This window comes from Dendropsophus ebraccatus, chromosome 2 (genome assembly GCF_027789765.1).
Source record: "Dendropsophus ebraccatus isolate aDenEbr1 chromosome 2, aDenEbr1.pat, whole genome shotgun sequence".
Lineage (NCBI taxonomy): Eukaryota > Metazoa > Chordata > Amphibia > Anura > Hylidae > Dendropsophus > Dendropsophus ebraccatus.
Genome location: NC_091455.1, coordinates 156,890,607 through 156,908,220, shown reverse-complemented (window position 1 = coordinate 156,908,220; position 17,614 = coordinate 156,890,607). Strand labels below are relative to the sequence as shown.

The 17,614-nt window shown below is 43.1% G+C and overlaps 1 protein-coding gene across 1 annotated transcript in view; it reads right to left on the bottom strand.

The window, feature by feature from the left end:
• CTNND2 (catenin delta 2) overlaps nucleotides 1-17,614 on the bottom strand; it is an 891,951-nt gene that overhangs the window by 97,390 nt on the left and 776,947 nt on the right. The window contains exon 15 of the mRNA XM_069958560.1: nucleotides 14,214-14,387. Within this exon, the coding sequence (XP_069814661.1) occupies nucleotides 14,214-14,387 (174 nt within the window). The remainder of the gene's footprint in view (nucleotides 1-14,213; nucleotides 14,388-17,614) is intronic.

Genomic DNA, 17,614 nt, shown 5'->3' with positions numbered 1-17,614 from the left:
GTCCTTTCGGTCCATGCAGAGTTACACATATATACATTTTATATAATGCTGGTGAAAATGGGACTGTAGATGAACAACTGGTGTCATTCAGAGGTAGGCGCCCATTCAGACAGTATATTCCAAGTAAGCCTGCAAAATATGGCATCAAAACATGGACTCAAAACAACAGCAAAAGTTCATACACTGTAAATGCTCAGTTATACATAGGAAAAAACCCTGGAGAAAGAGCTGAAGAAATTCTGGATTTGACACATGGGCTCAAAGGACGAAATGTTACATGTGACAATTTTTTCACATCACACCAACTGGGGCAGATGTTGCTGAAAAGAAAAATGGCCATGCTTAGTACTGTTAGAAAAAATAAGGCAGAACTGCTGCAAGGTATCTTCAGTAAGAGAGACATTTATAGTTCTACGTTTTATTTTACAACAGTAGTTTCTTACGTTCCCAAAAAACACAAACGTGTCATTGTGATGAACACAATGCACCATGACAATGCAATCAGTAACCGAGATGACAAAAAGCCAGACATGATGTTACATTACAATGCCACAAAACTGGTACTCTAGATCAACTCATAGGCACTTACACCTGTAAACGCAAAACTAAATCGGTGGCCAATGGTTGTTTTTTTATAACATTCTTGATGTGTCGGCGTACAATGCATTTGTGTTATGGCGCGAAATAGACCAAAATTTTTTTTGCAAATGTGCAATATGCATGAATAATGCAATAAGGCCAGGTAACATTTTTTGACACAAAAAAATAAAAATTAAGTTTTTGATTTCATTTTTAATTTGTTTATGAATAACCATGTCCACACACAGTATAATAATGCAAAAGAAATTCAAATAAAACACCTAAATTTGTTAAAAATCCAGACTTTAATAGGCCCGGTCAAAAATGACAAGAACATTATATGTGTATAGTAGAACCAAACAGAACAGCAGGGTTAAAGTATTGTATTGCCCCCCCCAAAAAAAAATAAATTATACAAATTATTACTAATATACACTTATTATGGAAAATGCTTATAAAGTGTTTTTTTCTTTGCACTTACTACTGCATCAAGGCTTCACTTCCTGGATAAAATGTGAGGGGATGATGGCAGGGGGACACTGAGGGACACAGGGTTCTGGAGGGACAATGAGCATCAGAAGGCCATCATCCTCTCCAGCAGGCACAGCCCGCACAGCTTTGGGAGTTGGGTCGTAACATCACCAGGTTATCCAGGAAGTGAAGCCGGGGAAGGGGTGAATATAAAAGGCGCCGGGCACTTACCTCCCTAGTTCCAGCACTGGGTCCCGGATCACGATGCCCCATTCTCCCGTCCGGCTGCCGCGTCCTGGTCTGAGCTGTGGCTTGAGACGTGATGTCTCAAGGCAGCTAAGCCATTTAGCGGTCGTAGCAGAGTACCGCCTCGGCCGCTACATGTAATTTGGGGTGGTTACGGCAATCTGCAGAGGGTCACTGGCAATTTGGGGTGGTTACAGGCAATGTGCGGTGGTTAGAGGCAACGTGCGTTGGTTATGTGCAATCTGGGGGGGGGGGGGGTTACGAGTAATCTGGCTTAATTACGGGCAACCTGGGGTGGTTACAGGCAACCTGCTGTGGTTACGGCAACCTGGGGTGGTTACAGGCAACCTGCTGTGGTTACGGGCAATGTGCAGGGCTAACAGAAAAGGTGAGACGGCTTGCAGTTGCTCAGCCAATGGGAGCTGAGCAAGCTCAGTCACCTGACAAGGCAAGAGAGGGGGAGGCTGGTGTAACAGGACCTAGACCAGCCCTCCTCCTGATGACGCATCGTCACAAGATGGAGCTGAGAGAGCAGCCTGGTGTCAACAGTAATTAGGTATGTATAAGTTTCCTACACTTCCGGGAGGGGGGTTAGGGGGGGAAAAGATAGGGAAGGGGGGCAGATAGGTGACTGAAGCACATTACAACTTTGACTGCGTTATATAACTTTGACTGCACTTCAGAAGCAGTCAACTCTGAAAATGTAAAGTGACAGGGACCAATTTGGTCCTTGTCACTGAACTATGTGATAGAACTTACTGTGATAGAAAATATGACAGTAGTCATAGTAATATGGTAAAAATGAATGTGTAAAAGTACAAAAAGCATACAAAAAAACATAAAAAAAAATTAATAAAACACACACTTTTTATTATAGTAATGATTGTGGTTGGCTCCCAGATTACCCCTAACCCCCCCCCCCCAGACTACCTGTAAGCACCGCAGGTTGTTAGTAACCACCGCAGGTTGCCCGTAACTGCCCCAGGTTGCTTGTAATCATGCCAGATTACCTGTGGGGTCAAAATGCTCACCACACCCCAAAATAAATTCTTTGAGGGGTGCACTTTCCAGAGTGGAGTGACTTATGGGGAGATTTCACTCCGCTGGAGCTACAGGGGCACTGCAAACGCACCTAGAGCTAATTGGCGCTCTTTCTCTTCTGAACCCTGTTGTGTGCCCATGCAGTGGTTTATACCCACATATAAGGTACTTTTTTTTTTACTCAGGAGAGTACTTTTTTTACTCTGAGTTTTTCATTTTTACTAATTTTGAATACTTTTCTCTAATACCTGTGGGGTCAAAATGCTAATCCTACCCCAAGATGAATTCTTTGAGGGGTTCACTTCCCAAAATGGGGTGACTTATGTTTTTTTTTTTCTCTGCTGACACTACAGGGGCACTGCAAACACACCTGACACTCAGAAACTTCTTCAGCAAAATCTGCATTGGAAAAGCTAATTGGCGCTCCTTCCGTTCTGAGCTCCGCTGTGTGCCCATACAGTGGTTTATTTCCACATATGAGGTACCATTGTACTCAAGAGAACCTGCGGTACAAATTTTGGGGTCCTTTTTTTCTCATGTTCCTTTTGAAAATGAGAAACTTTAATCTAAACATATATATTATTGGAAAATTTACATTTTCCATTTTTTTACAGCCTCATGGTGAATACTTTCCTCAAGCCCCTGTAGGGACAAAATGCTCATTATACCCCAAGATTAATCCTTTAAGGTGTGTAGTTTCCAAAATGTGGTCACTTATAAGGTTTTTTAGGATACAAGCCTCCTAAATCCATTTAAAAAAAGGACTGGTCCCTAAAAAAAATCAGTTTTGGAAACTTTCACAAAAATGTGGTAATTTGCTGATAAATTTCTAAGCCCCAAAACACCCTAAAAAAGTTAAATATGTTTACCAAATTATGCCAGAATAAAGAAGACATATTGGTAATGTGACTTCGTAACTAATTTATGTGCTACGACATCCTTTTTTTAGAAGCAGAGAATTTTCAATGTTCATAAAATGCTAATTTTTTTAATTTTTCATAATATTTTGATGTTTTTCACAAAAAACATACAAAGTAGTGACCAAATTTTGACACTAACATAAAGTGCCATATGTTACGAAAAAAAACATCTCAGAATCGCTAGCATATGTTAAAGCATCACTGAGCTATAAGCGCATAAAGTGAGACAGGTCAGATTTTGAAAAATGAGCCTGGTCATTAATGACCAAAGTAGCTGCAGCACTAAGGGGTTAAATTTTTAAACTTTTTTTTTACACATTTTAATTCCCCTGTACCTCCCAGCATACCTTCTTGTGCACAAGAAGGTATGCTGGTAGTTGTAGTGCACAAGGAGGTATGCTGGGATTTGTTGTGTGAAGAGGCTGCTACTGCACAACTGCAACTCCTAGCATACCTCCTTGTGCACTACAACTTCCAGCATACCTCCTTGTGTATGCCTTGGAGGTATGCCAGGAGTTGTAGTGCACAAGAAGGTATGCTGGAAGTTTTAGTGCACAAGGAGGTATGCTAGGAGTTGCAGTTGTGCCGTAGCAGCCTCCTGACACAACAACACCTCCCAGCATACCTCCTTGTGCTCTACAACTTCCAGAAGGTATGCTGGGTGTTGTAGTGCGCAAGGAGGTATCCTTATAGTTAAAAAGGGCACCCTGATTGACAATGCAAGAGACCATTGGCTCTTAGTACTGTCAATTATTCTTGTAACTGCAGGCGGCGTTTTGCCAAGAAGGTGACGTCACTTATCCATGCTGATGAGGAGCCAAGCAGGAGAAAAGAGAGTCATTCACCACCCGATTGTTTTTTCACTTGGAGACTGCACAGCAGAGGGACCTATTCTATATAGTGGATGCTACAACGAGTGCCCTATTTTATATATGATATGCTACACAGAGGGGCCTATTCTAAAAGTGGAAATGTTACACAGAGGGGCCTATTCTATATAGGCGATGCTTCACACAGAGGTCTATTCTACATGGAGAATGCTACATAGAGGCACCTATTCTATATAGGGATGCTACACAGAGGGGCTGATTCTATGCGGTGGATGCTAAATAGAGCTTTTCAATATGGGCAAAGATGTACAGCAGGGGGGGGCATATATTATATGGGGATGATGCAAAGCAGGGGGGCATTGGATTACGAGCATATTTCGGTCCAGGACCATGCTTGTAATCCAAATCCACTCTTAAACCAAAGCAAATTTTCCCATAAAAAAACACTGGAATGCAGAAAATTGGTCCCTTACCTCAAAAATAATGATTTTTTATTCTGAATATCATGTAAAACAAATTAAACAAACATTCAAACATACAAATATGTTATATTATAAGTTATTGTACAGTACAGCAATCAGCATGTGGTGTATAATGTATAGTAAGTGCATAAACCTGAAAAAAACAACAACAGCAGTTTGTAGATACAGGAAAGAACTGCAGATCTCCTTAATGCAATAGTGTATTACAACAGGCTAGAATAGAGAAGCAGGGCTGCTGTCAGAGGTCTGTGTGGTCACATGACAGCAATGGTTCAGCATGGACCAATTAGGAAGTGAGATTCACAGAGCTGTGCAGGAGGACAGTGACATACACTTTTCTATAGAGCAGTGTGAATGGCAGTGAGTGCAGGCACATTATAGCAGGAATGGAGATGATGGGAAACACTAGGACTGACAGAGACTGCAGAAAGCATGAAGGAATGAGCCGGGCAGATGTGGGCACAGTATAGCAGCACTCTCTGTCTGGGGAGGTAGTCTGGTCCTCTGATGCAAGCCCCATCTGCTATGGATCTGCTATGATTTAAAAGGTGAGGGAGACTTCCTGGGTCAGAGTTCAGTGCTTCATGCTGTGCGGACCATGCTCCTCCACCACTTGCCCTCCCACCCAGTACAAGGAGCTCTTAAACCAAAACAATGCTCTTAAAGTTACAAATGTCTTCTTACAAAATGCTCTCAATCCAAGTTACTCTTAAACCAAGGTACCACTGTATTTAAAGCGACTCTGTACCCACAATCTGACCCCTCCAAACCACTTGTACCTTTGGATAGCTGCTTTTAATCCAAGATCTGTCCTGGGGTCCGTTCAGCAGGGGATGCAGTTATTGTCATAAAAATAACTTTTAAAGCTGGGTTCACACTACGTATATTTCAGTCAGTATTGTGGTCCTCATATTGCAACCAAAACCAGGAGTGGATTAAAAACACAGAAAGGATCTGTTCACACAATGTTGAAATTGAGTGGATGGCCGCCATATAACAGTAAATAACTGCCATTATTTCAATATAACAGCCGTTGTTTTAAAATAACAGCAAATATTTGCCATTAAATGGCGGCCATCCACTCAATTTCAACATTGTGTGAACAGATCCTTTCTGTGTTTTTAATCCACTCCTGGTTTTGGTTGCAATATGAGGACCACAATACTGACTGAAATATACGTAGTGTGAACCCAGCCTAATACAGCAGCGCTGTGTCGGGGCTTACATTTGTATATGCATTAGGCTGGCACAACCTCTCTGTCCCTCCTCCCCATCCTCCTCAGCATTAGGAATGCTCCAGGCAGATTGCTCCCTATTCCCCACCTGTTTGTATAATGAACATGGGCTGGACCGTTAATACACCTGTGCAAAGCTCAAACAGCAGTAAATGTTGAGGAGGGTGGAAAGGAAGGACAGAGTGGGTGTGCCAGCCTAATGCATATACAAATGTAAGCCCCGGCCGTTAGACACAGCGCTGCTGGATTAAAAGTTATTTTTATGACAATAACTGCATCCCCTGCCAAACGGACCCCAGAACAGATCTTGGATTAAAAGCAGGTATCCAAAGGTACAAGTGGTTTGGGGGGACAGATTGTGGGTACAGAGTCACTTTAATATTAACTTAAAGAAGCAGTTCCGTTTTTTTTTTTTCGGCCCCCCGGGTAGACGCTGTCATGTATACTTACAGAAAATGATCGGTGTCCCGTTCCCGTCGGTCAGTTCCCGTCCAGCGGTGCCGTTCAAATCGGACGCGCTCACTTCCTCCAGCGCTGTGACTCCTCTTCTCGGGCTTGTAAATTGAACGCCGGAAGTCACGCGCTTCCATAGCGAATGCATGGAAGCGAGTGACTTCCGGCGTATAATCACTGGTCAGAGAAGAGGACTCACAGCAGCCGGCGGAAGTGAGGGGAACTGACCGACGGGAATGGGACACCAATCATCTTCTGTAAGTATACATGACAGCGGCTACCCGGGGGGGCGAAAAAAAAAGAAAAACTGAACTGCTTCTTTAAGCGCCCCACTAAAAATGTGTTATACAATCTGGCCACTAGATGTCATATTGTAATTTCTGTTAGTGTGATAGTGTGGTATTGCAAGATGTCCGTACTTACTATAGGAGATATTGTTTTGAATTCAGATTCTGTTGGGATGAATCCTTATGAAGAGGATATTCCTGGGATCTGTTTGGTGTATAGTTGTGTGTTCGCTGGGAGCGCTTATCCCAGCACACAATGTACATTGTGAACAGTTAGTAGCGTCACTAAGTTGGGCTACAGAGGTCATTGTGGGTCAGAAAGCCGATCCTACGTGTTTCTGCAATCACTACTGCCTTTGTTGTACCTCTTGCAATATGACAATATGCAACAATATGCAATATAATTTTTAGGGGTGTCGTAGTTCACACTACGTAAAATAATGGCCGTTGTTTTCACTCGGCCAGACATGTGCGCCTGGAACTACAGCCGTAGAAATACGATTATACGGGCTAGGCGTGAAACTACGGCCGTTGAATAATTTTGCTTCCTAGCTTGTTTCTGAGCGGGATGAAACTGGTAATTTATTTGGAATACTGCGCCCAGCCCAATAAACCACACAGAAATTTTTTTATTTCAAAATCAAGTTTAATTTTGCAGAAATAAATACTTTGTGCGCGGCCGCATTAAAATCCACAGCCGTAGTTGTAACATTACCGTCCGGAAATAAATGACATGTTAATTTTTCACGGAGCTGCGAAAACAACGGCCGTTGTCAGATACGTAGTGTGCATTGTACGACCGTAGTTCGTATATATTGCAGCCAAGGCATAAACCTTAAAACTACCGCCGTAGTTTTGCGGTTCGGACTACAGCCGTAGTTTTACGTAGTGTGAACATAGCCTTAGGTTCCCTTTTATAATCAGCATTTTGAATGGGATACCTCAAATATGGGCCACTGGCTGCAAACAAGACCTGTCTGAATACTGACCAATACTGCCCACTACCACTGTGTTATCATAGGTAGAGATTTACATGCCGTGCCCAATTCCTCTCTCACCATGTGAGAAGTATTTGATGCAGATCCACTGCTCCGCAAAAACGAATGCAAATTTATTGCATCACTGATGCCATACTGATGGTTTCTCCAGGACATCACTGATGTCCTAGAAGAAAAATTGATGTGTTGATGAGTAGTGCTGAGCGAACACACCCAACTGTTTTGTTTCGGCAATGTTCTCTGAACCTGAACGCTCAGGATTTGACTCCCTGTGGCTGGCGAAGTTGGAGTCTTAAGGCTTGATGACCTTAAGCATGTTTTCCCACATTTGCACTGTGTTAAGTTTTTGTGTTTATATAATTAGACCCTAAACTGTATAGGCTTATTCCCACATTCCACATTCTATGGACAGGGAAGCCCTGTAGTTGAGTCTTTCCCCGTCCAGCACGATGTATCAATATCATGCTGGGTCACTGTAAGCAAGCACTTTCTCCACTCCTTGGATGATATTACTACATCATGCTGGGCGGGGAAAGACTCCACTACAGGTTTTTCCATACGTATCATCTGTAGAATACAGGGTGTGGGAATAAGCTCTACGTCTGGGCTGCAATTTAAATTATTGTGACCCTAGTAAAATTGCAACAGGAAAAAGATTCAATGATGTGTGATCCTCATAAAAATTTAAGGCGGTAGTGGCGATAAATAACAATACAGTAGTCTTAAAGGGGTAGTGCGGCGGTAAAAAATTATTCACAGAATAACACACATAACAAAGTTATACAACTGTGAATGGCCCCCTTCCCCGTGTCCCACCACCCCCACCCATGTACCCGGAAGTGTAGTGCATTATACATACCTGATCCTGGTGGGACACGGGGAAGGGGGCCATTCACAGACATAACATACATTACAAAGTTGTATAACTTTGTAATGTGTGTTATTCTGTGAATAATTTTTTACCGCTGCACTACCCCTTTAAGAGGCCCTGGAATTTGAATGAGGACACTTTAGACTCTTTAATGATTATCTTCTATCATCTATGAGGGCAAAACTATTGAATAAAAAGAATCCAATGCCTATTGAGACCCTCCTTCCCCCTCTCAAAAATTGTGGGTAAGAGCCTTTTGTACCTGTTAGGAACCGGACAGCAGGACAAGACAAACAGTGAGCCCTAAGCTCAGCCCCGCCCACTGTCCTCTACCTATTTGCCACAATCCGCCCTAAAATGGCGGCGAGCAACTGGGCGGCAGTCCCTGCGCTGGCTAGGTGGGACACAAGGACAAGACAGACAGACAAAACACAATAACGAATGGTCAACAGTCCGGGTCACAACAAACGGGCAGCAAAAGTACAAAATCACAATCCGAAGGCAAAGTCAATATACAGGCAGTATGGTCAGGGGCAGGCAGCAAACAAGAATGGTCAGAAAGGCAAAGCAGGGTCAGAATCAACAGAGCAAGAATAGAAACACACAACCAGGCAGAGACAAGCTCAATAACCGGCAAGGCACAGGCAGAAGCTGAAATCTTAAATAGGAGACCAGGAACCATGTCCAGAAAGTGATAGGAGGGACCAGCTGTCAATCACAGAGGCAAAGGCAGGTTAACTGTTACAAGACCAGAAGAAACTAGCAGCACAGACACGGGTGGGGCAGGGAAAACAATTAGCAGACCAGAAGGAATAAGACACAGTTCAGACAGGGCAAAAACAAGGCAAACTAAACACAGAAGATTATGGCCAAAATCGCAGTCTCGGTCGTACCTTACGCACCGAGGACTGCGCCAAAGTAGCATTCATGACAGTACCCTTTCAAAAAATGTAGAGCGCCTGGTGTGACCCTCTTAAAAACTGTAGTGGAAAACCTGGTGTAACCCTCTATAACATTATGGACAAGAGCCTTTAACCTTATAATTGTGGGTGAGAGCCTGGTGGTAGCCCTGTTAAAAATTGTGGACGAGAGCCTGTTGAGACCCTCCTTATAACTGTGGTTGAGAGCCTTTGTGACCCTCCATATAATTGTTTGTGAGAGCATGATGGTGACCCTGTTAAAAATTGTAGCCATGGTCCTCTCAAAAATTAGGGGCGAGAGCTGGTGTGACTCTCTCAAATTTTGTGGCCCAGAGTCTGGTGTGACCATCTAAAAATCTGTGGGCGAGAGCCTGGTGTGACCCTGTGAGAAATTGTGGACAAGAGCTTGGTGTGACCAAGGTGTAAAAAATTGAAGGCGGGTGCAAGGCATGCCCAGCAATGCCAGCAGCTAACAAAAGAAGAAGACACTGTGATGCTACCCGCAGGCACTCGTTGAGGAACATGGTCTTTATTCCACCTTGTCGGATAATCTTCAAATGGCACAGGTTGCTAAAAACAATCCGTTTGTCTGTATTTTCCTCAAAATAATACCAGACGGATGCTTTGGGGAACAGTTGTGAGACCACTTGATATGGCCCACTCCACTGCCTCTTCCAGCCTGTGGCGTGCTGTGCAACCCTCCCCCTTGGAAAATGCTGTAACCAGTCCGCTCACCAGCTACCCAGGTCGAATTGGTCACCTTGTTGTCCACATGATCTCCAGTACCTCCTGAAACATTATTTCAGAATCAGGGAAGGAACCTGAGAAGGATCCCACTTATCAGCATGGAAAAATGTCTGGACACAATGTCAGTCATCCACTTTAAAATCTGCTCGCACTGCTGTAGATTCAATATTGGCGTATTATGAGCCTATTACACGGCTTGATAGTTAGGCAGCAAGGATATTGTTGGCGATGTCTTTGCAGTACTTGCCTTAACGCAACTCTGTACCCACAATCTGCCCCCGCCAAACCACTTGTACCTTCGGATAGCTGCTTTTAATCCAAGACCTGTCCTGGGGTCTGTTTGGCAGGTGATGCAGTTATTGTTCTAAAAAAACCCTCTTCATCATTAGGAATGCCACTGGAATATTTTCTACATGCTGAAGAGGGTGGGGAGGAGGGACGGAGGGGTGGGGCAAAGTCAGGGCACAGATACTCCCGTTTGGCACGGGATGCAGGTTTGAAAGTTGTTTTTTAGGACAATAACTGGATTACCTACTGAACGGACCCCAGGACAGATCTTGGATTAAAAGCAGCTATCCGAAGGTACTGTACAAGTGGTTTGGGGGGGTCAGATTGTGGGTACAGAGTCGCTTTAACTTTAAAAATAATAAACTTTATATATTCTGTTAACACCCCCAGTGTTTTTTTTAGCTTCTCCCCGCAGATTTCAGTTTGTGCCAGTGAAAGCCAGAGTGGCCTGTCACTTCAAACACCAGCTCAGAATGCATGGAGCATGGATGCTATGGATGCATGGAGAAGGCAGAAGCTAGAACACTGGGGAGTGTGGACAGGTATGTATAAAGTTTATTATTTTTTTTACACATTCATTAGCCATAGGCTGCACATGGCTATTACCAGGGCCGGAATGGCCATAGGACACTTCTGGCAAATGCCAGAAGGGCCAGTGGCCCCCAGAGGCCACTGGCCCTTCTGGCATTTGCCAGAAGTGTACTATGGTCCCGTGCTTCTCCTGACCTGGCGACTCCTTTCACCTACCGTGGGGAAAAGGAGTCACCGGGCCAGGAGGAAGACAGAACCAGCCCACAGCGCTCCGTCTGGCCCGAGGATGATGCGCGGCTGCCGGGGGTGTTGCGTCCTATCCCCGGCAGCGCGCGCATCATGGAGCTCCCTTTGTGCCTAAGGCAGTGACTTCCGGCACAGGGAGCGCACGTTAGAGACACTCCCTGTGTCGGAAGTCTCAGCCCCTTTGCACAGGGAGCTTTTTGATGTGTGCACTGTCGGGGATAGGATGGGACACCCCCGGCAGCCGTGCATCATCCGGGGCCAGACTGAGCCTGAAGAGGGAGAGAGGATCGAAGGGGTAGCAGGTTGTTAGGTGAGTTATTTTTTTTGTGTCTGCTTTGCAGGAGAGAGAGGGCCATCTATAAGGGGGGGGGAGAGGGGGCCATCTATAAGGTCAGGAGGAGAGGGAGCCATCTTAAGGAGGGGAGAGAGAGGGAGCCATCTATTAGGGGGTGGAAGAGAGGGGGCCATCTATAGGGGGGGAGAGGGAGCCATCTATAAAGGGGGGAGAGAGGGAGCCATCTATAAGGGAGAAGAGAGTGGGCCATTTTTAAAGAGGGGGAAGAGGGAGCCTATAAGGGAAATACAAAGGAGAAGAGGGGCATCTATAAGGGGGACAACACAGGGGGAGTCATTTATAAGGGGGACAAAATAAGGGGGGCAGCTATAATGGGGACTACACAGGGGGGCGTATATAATAGGGCATGCATAGAGGGGGGCATCTGCTATAGTGGACTACACAGAGGGGCTATCTATAAGGAGGAGCTACAGAGAGGAGGGCCATATACCATAGGGGATGCACGGAGGGCGTCATCTACTATAGGGGGATTACACAGAGGGGGGCTCTCAAGTAGATGCACATGGAGCCATCTATATGGAAGACTGAAAAAGGGGCCATCTATAAGGAGGCTACATAGAGGGGGGCATATACTATAAGGGGGTCACATAGAGTAAGCCTACCCACTAAATGAGGGTGTAAAGGGGCCAATACAGATGTGCAGTTTGTAGAGAGATGAGGATGGTGAGAAGTGAGGAGCCTAATATGTCTGTCTGGCAGATTCTGTGGATTCGTGGCTCAGAGAAGTTCTAATGGCCCAGGGCAGATGGAGAAGAAAATTAAAAGGGAAGAACTCTGATCAGAGAAGACATCCCCTGTGAGTGACCTAATATAACTGCACTTTAATGTATATGGTGTGCAGAACCTGTGTGGAGCTGGCTCTACCTCTTCCTCTATATAACTGTATGAGGTGATATTGGTCTTTTTAAAGTGGATTTTATTCAGTAGTAGTGGCGACATTAGTATGTGGTGGTATTAGTCAGTATGTGGGGGTATTAGTGAGAATGTGGTGGTATTAGTCAGTATGTGGTGGCATTAGTCAGTATGCAGTGGTATTAGTCAGTATGCAGTGGTATTAGTCAGTATGTGGTGGTATTAGTCACTGTGGGATGACATTAGTCAGTATGCGGTGGTATTAGTCAGTATGCATTTGTATTAGTCAGTATGGTGGTGGGGTTAGACTCAGCACAGTGACCGGGGCTGGAAGCAGTCTGTCTCTGTACACTGTGTAGTGGTGACTGCAGCACCGCAACATAGTACAGAGACAGAAGCTTCTGAACCCATTTACTGTGTTATTATGTGTAATTCCAGTCATGGCCATGATGATACAACATGTCACAACATCGTCTCATAACTTTTCACTGCACGGCGAGTGGGCCTGTGTGCTCTTAAATGCCAGGGCTTATTTTCAGTCCCAGCCAGGCCCTGGCTATTAAACATACAATGTGCGCCTGAGGGTCAATGATTTTTAGTCAGAATTAAGACACATTCAGCCAATGATCGTTTTGATTGGCTTATTGTTGTCTTTAATACATGGCTGTGTTTCACCACGTCCATGCCCATGACCTCTGCCCATACCCTAATCACTATGTTGTGTATTATCAGCAAATTAAACAAGAGAACAGAAAGGTGTATACTCACTGAGCACCACTAAACTCTACCACTATCAGACTTCTTACACTGTGTACTATATACTGGTACTATTTTCTATGGCAGAGGCTTTTTCCCAACACAGGGATAACACTAGTTTTAAAAAGAACTTTTAAAGAAGTTGTGAATTACTGCCTTCACTAGCTGTATACAAGTATCAGTATTCCCTATAGTACTTGTATATTGTGTGGAATGTTTTCTTCTGTGAAACTGAGAGACTACTTGTCCTGAAAAGAACTGCTGGGTAATTTTCTAAGCTAATCGCCTACCTACCTCAGCACACTTAGGCCGCGTATACACGTTCCCTGTTCCATGGGAACATGGAGTGGAAGGCTTATACCAGAGTCTGTCCCTCGCATGGCAGCATCTCTAACATGCTGCTGGGAGCGGAGGAACTGCATGGATATGGGCCACACTACTAAACTGACCCATTATAATCTGCTGCTGTATGAAGAGGTCATTCCACAGGGAGCTGCTATTGTCTTAAGGTTGCATTACAAGAGACGATTATTTTATAAAAATAGTTAGATTGTTTAGATTTAAATGATAATTGTCTCATGTAATAGCAGGCAATGATTAAATGACCAAACAAGAAATTGTTGATCGTTTGATAGAATCTGGACCTATTTTCATTGTTGATCTTCACAAACCATACGAACATCGCTCGGTGTAATAACACGCCGTCCGGTCATTCCTTGGTCTATCAGCTAGGAAAGGACGAGCGCAAGAACAACCGTAAGTAACGATCATGGCCCTGTGTAATAGGGTAAACAATTTAAGATTGTCATATCGGTCATTTGAGAAGCGCCGAAAAATCATCCCGTGTAATACCACCCTTACACTGCTGCTATTTATCACAACAGACAAAACTAATCTCAGCTCAGTTTTAGTTGTGAGAATGGAAACGGATTTCAGGATTATTTTATAATATAGGTAATAAAATAAAAAAATAGAAAAACACCACTTCAACTTCCTAATTTTTAAAAAAATATCAACTCTATTTAAACATTTTCTGATGACACATCCCTTTCAAGTTTCACATCATTTCAAATCTCAGTATTTGTTCACAAAAATATGTAATTACCTTCCAGCTTCCAGCTGCTAAGTTTTGTAATGCTCCAGCTGCACCTTCAAGGGTGTCTGGGTTTGAGCACTCAGACAGAAGTGTGAGGTAGGGTTTGACTATTGAAGGATGCCATAACATCTGGATTCCTTTTGGCGGGTCTGCACAGTCAGGAAAAGGCCCAATTCCATCCCACTGTGAAGAAATGCAAGAATAGAATGTGAGAAAACTTTATATTGATAAGTGTCAGCCTGTCTGCATTCTAGTTGGCAGTTGGGTAAGCTTATTGGTGATAATACCCACTCCGTCAAAATGCTAGTGGCAGGGCAGGCCAGTATCTCCACGGCAAGGCATACAGCTCCAGTTCATACCATTTGTCCAGCTTTGACACCCAATAGTTGAATGGTGCAGACTGATCTGGGAGGACGATGATGTGGTCCGCTCAATACCCCCTCACCATCTTTCAGAACTGCAAAGCAGGATTCACAGCGAATTCTGCATTCTCTTCGTCTTGACGAAGGAAATTTTGCAAACTTTGTATCAAAATTTGCAAAAAAAAAAACCAACATATTTTTGTTTTAGTTTTGCTTTTTTAATGAAAAATAGCAACATTAGAACAAAGTTATGAGTCCCTACCTGTAGATTCCTGTGAAAATCCCCCCCCCCCCAATGCAGAGTGAATTAATTCCATTCACAAAAAGCCGGCTCTTACACAGAAAGATTATCTGACAGATTTGAAGCCAAAACCAGGAATGGATTTGAAAACAGAAGAAATCTCAGGCTTTCCATTATGACCTGATCTATGTTTATAGTCTGTTTCTGGCTTTGGCTTCAAATCTTTGGCAGATAATCTGTCAGATAATCTTTCTGTGTAAATGGACCCTAAATATGCTCCAGCAAGCAGAAGCCAAGCCCAATGTTCTAATTTCCTAATTGGTTTAAGTAGTGGGTTCTACTTGTTTACTCTAAATAGAGTAAAGGTGCGTTTACACGTAACGATTATCGTGCGAATTTGCGCGATAACGATCGAATTCGAACGAAAATCGTACGTGCAAACGCAGCGAACGATCAAACGACGAACAAGAAATCGTTCATTTTGATCTTTCAACATGTTATCAAATCGTCGTTCGCAAAAAATTCGCAGATCGTTCCGTGTGAACAGTCGTTCGCCGATTTAACCAATGTGTGAGATAGGCCTAAGATATCGCAAAACGATCGCAAAACGATTTTCCGTACGATATATCGTACCGTCGAGACGCTGATTGTTATGAAAAAAAAAATCGTTACTCCGACATTGTTAATCGTACGATCGGGCCAATTATCGCTTCGTGTAAACGCACCTCAATAAACATAAATTTTCATTTGTGCATTAATTGTGATCTTTTTAAACATACTAATTAATTTATACATAGTCATTTCATTCAGGAATTTACAGACTTTTCCCAGTCAATTCATGAAAGAAATCATATTTTTAGTATACATATGTATGTGTGTATGTAGTATATTTTCATTTCAGTTTTGCTATTTTAAACCAAAAATAGCAAAATTATAATGAAAATACTGTATGTGCAAAGTATAATCATTTCCTGGTCCGCGCTAAGATGTGGGAGAATCTTATAAGTAAAGGGTGACAAATGGATGAATAGAAGTGCCGCGATCCAACTTCAGAGAGATTAAACCACTAATTCCACCTGGATAGTTGTCAAGAGTCTTAAATTACCCCAGTAACAATTCTGGGCTATATCCAGTCCACCTTATCACATAGAAACCTCTAAACAAATATTTTATACAAAAAGAAACATGAGGCTAGTTACTATTAAAAATTAATTAATTTATTTATAAAATATACAAGAAAACAAATTTTCTTGTATATTTAATAAATAAATAAATAAATAGATTTTTAATAGTAACTAGCCTCATGTTTCTTTTTGTTTTTGTAAAAAAAAAAAAAAAAACTTCAGAAAGATGAATATATGAATCTATTCACTTCGGCGTGAAGCAGTAGGATCCATCTGCTGTACTTACAACTGCACTAACTGACAGGTCAGTTGTAACTTTGTCACCTGAGACTGTGCATAGAATGCACCCTTTCTGCTAACAGAATTCAAGTGATTCAACCTTCTGGAGACCTGGGGCTAGACTATATAATACTTGTAATATACTGTATGGTAAATGATTCTTTTTTTCTAGTTCTGAAAAGGACTTTTGGAAAGTTGTGGATAAATATTACTAGCTAATGCTATATACCAGTATACTAATTCATACCATACTGGTATGTTGTACGGAATTTGCTTTTCTGTGTACTATTGTGTATTTTTATTCCTTACAGGAACTGTTGGGTGTTTTTGTAAGTTCATTGTCTACCTAACAAGAAAATCTAACTCCAACACCTGCTCTCCCTTTGGGTAGGTTCACACTATGGAATCCACGCGCATAAGTTCTGGCAGATTCCGTCGCTCGTACCTGCTCAGGCGTGGGCAGAGACTTGCTCGGCCGTGAGCGGGTACAAGCAACGGAATCCTCTGGAACTTATCCGCGTGGATTCCATAGAGTGAACCCACCCTTTCAGCTAACAGACTGCAAGTGATTCAAGCATCTGAACACCTGGGGCTGCATCAGGTCACCTGATGCAGCTGGCCAATTACTGCCATGACAGCTGCCGTAGCAGGCCCTCTAACTAAGCCCCTTCCCCGTAAGTAACCCCTTAACAAATCCAGGCATAAGTTTATGCCCCCTCAAGTCTGGTTTTCCTACACAGGGGTGTAAAAAGGGGGGGGGGGGGTTGGCCAAAAAAGGGATTTTTTTCCTATCTCCAGGGCACTGATCAGTAAACCCTTTTTTGCCATAGGTAGAAACTTTTTTTAAAAGTTTTAAAAAACAATACACCCACACTACACTGCACTACCCAACACAATTTGTAATAAAGTTTTACATACTACACATTTACATATCCCACATATTTCATAACCAAATCCCCATATAAAAATGGCCCATAGGTTGTTTTTGGCGGAGGAGACATACACCCTTATTGCCTCCGACACACAAAGAGCCAGTGAGGGTGAATGGGGAAATTATGAGCCACAGATTCCTGGCTTCGTAGCCTGGCCAAAAATCCAAATTGACCCCACAGGCCTCCAAGAAATAGAATTTTTCAAGCTCTATTTCTCTGATGACCTTATAAATCTGATGTGCAACAGTTTATAGGCCAGAACCCTTCTTCTTCTTTGGCTAGGCCCATGGCATGGACCTTTGTTGTTGCAACAGCAATAAAAAAAAATGTGGGACCTTCTGCTGCACATAGGCCAAGTAAAAAGAAAAAAAAAACAATTCGGCAATATGGCAGTGGGGATATTATGTACAATTATTGAGATGAGCGAAGCAGGTGTAAATGTGTTTTCGTTTTAGGTCACATTTGTTAATAT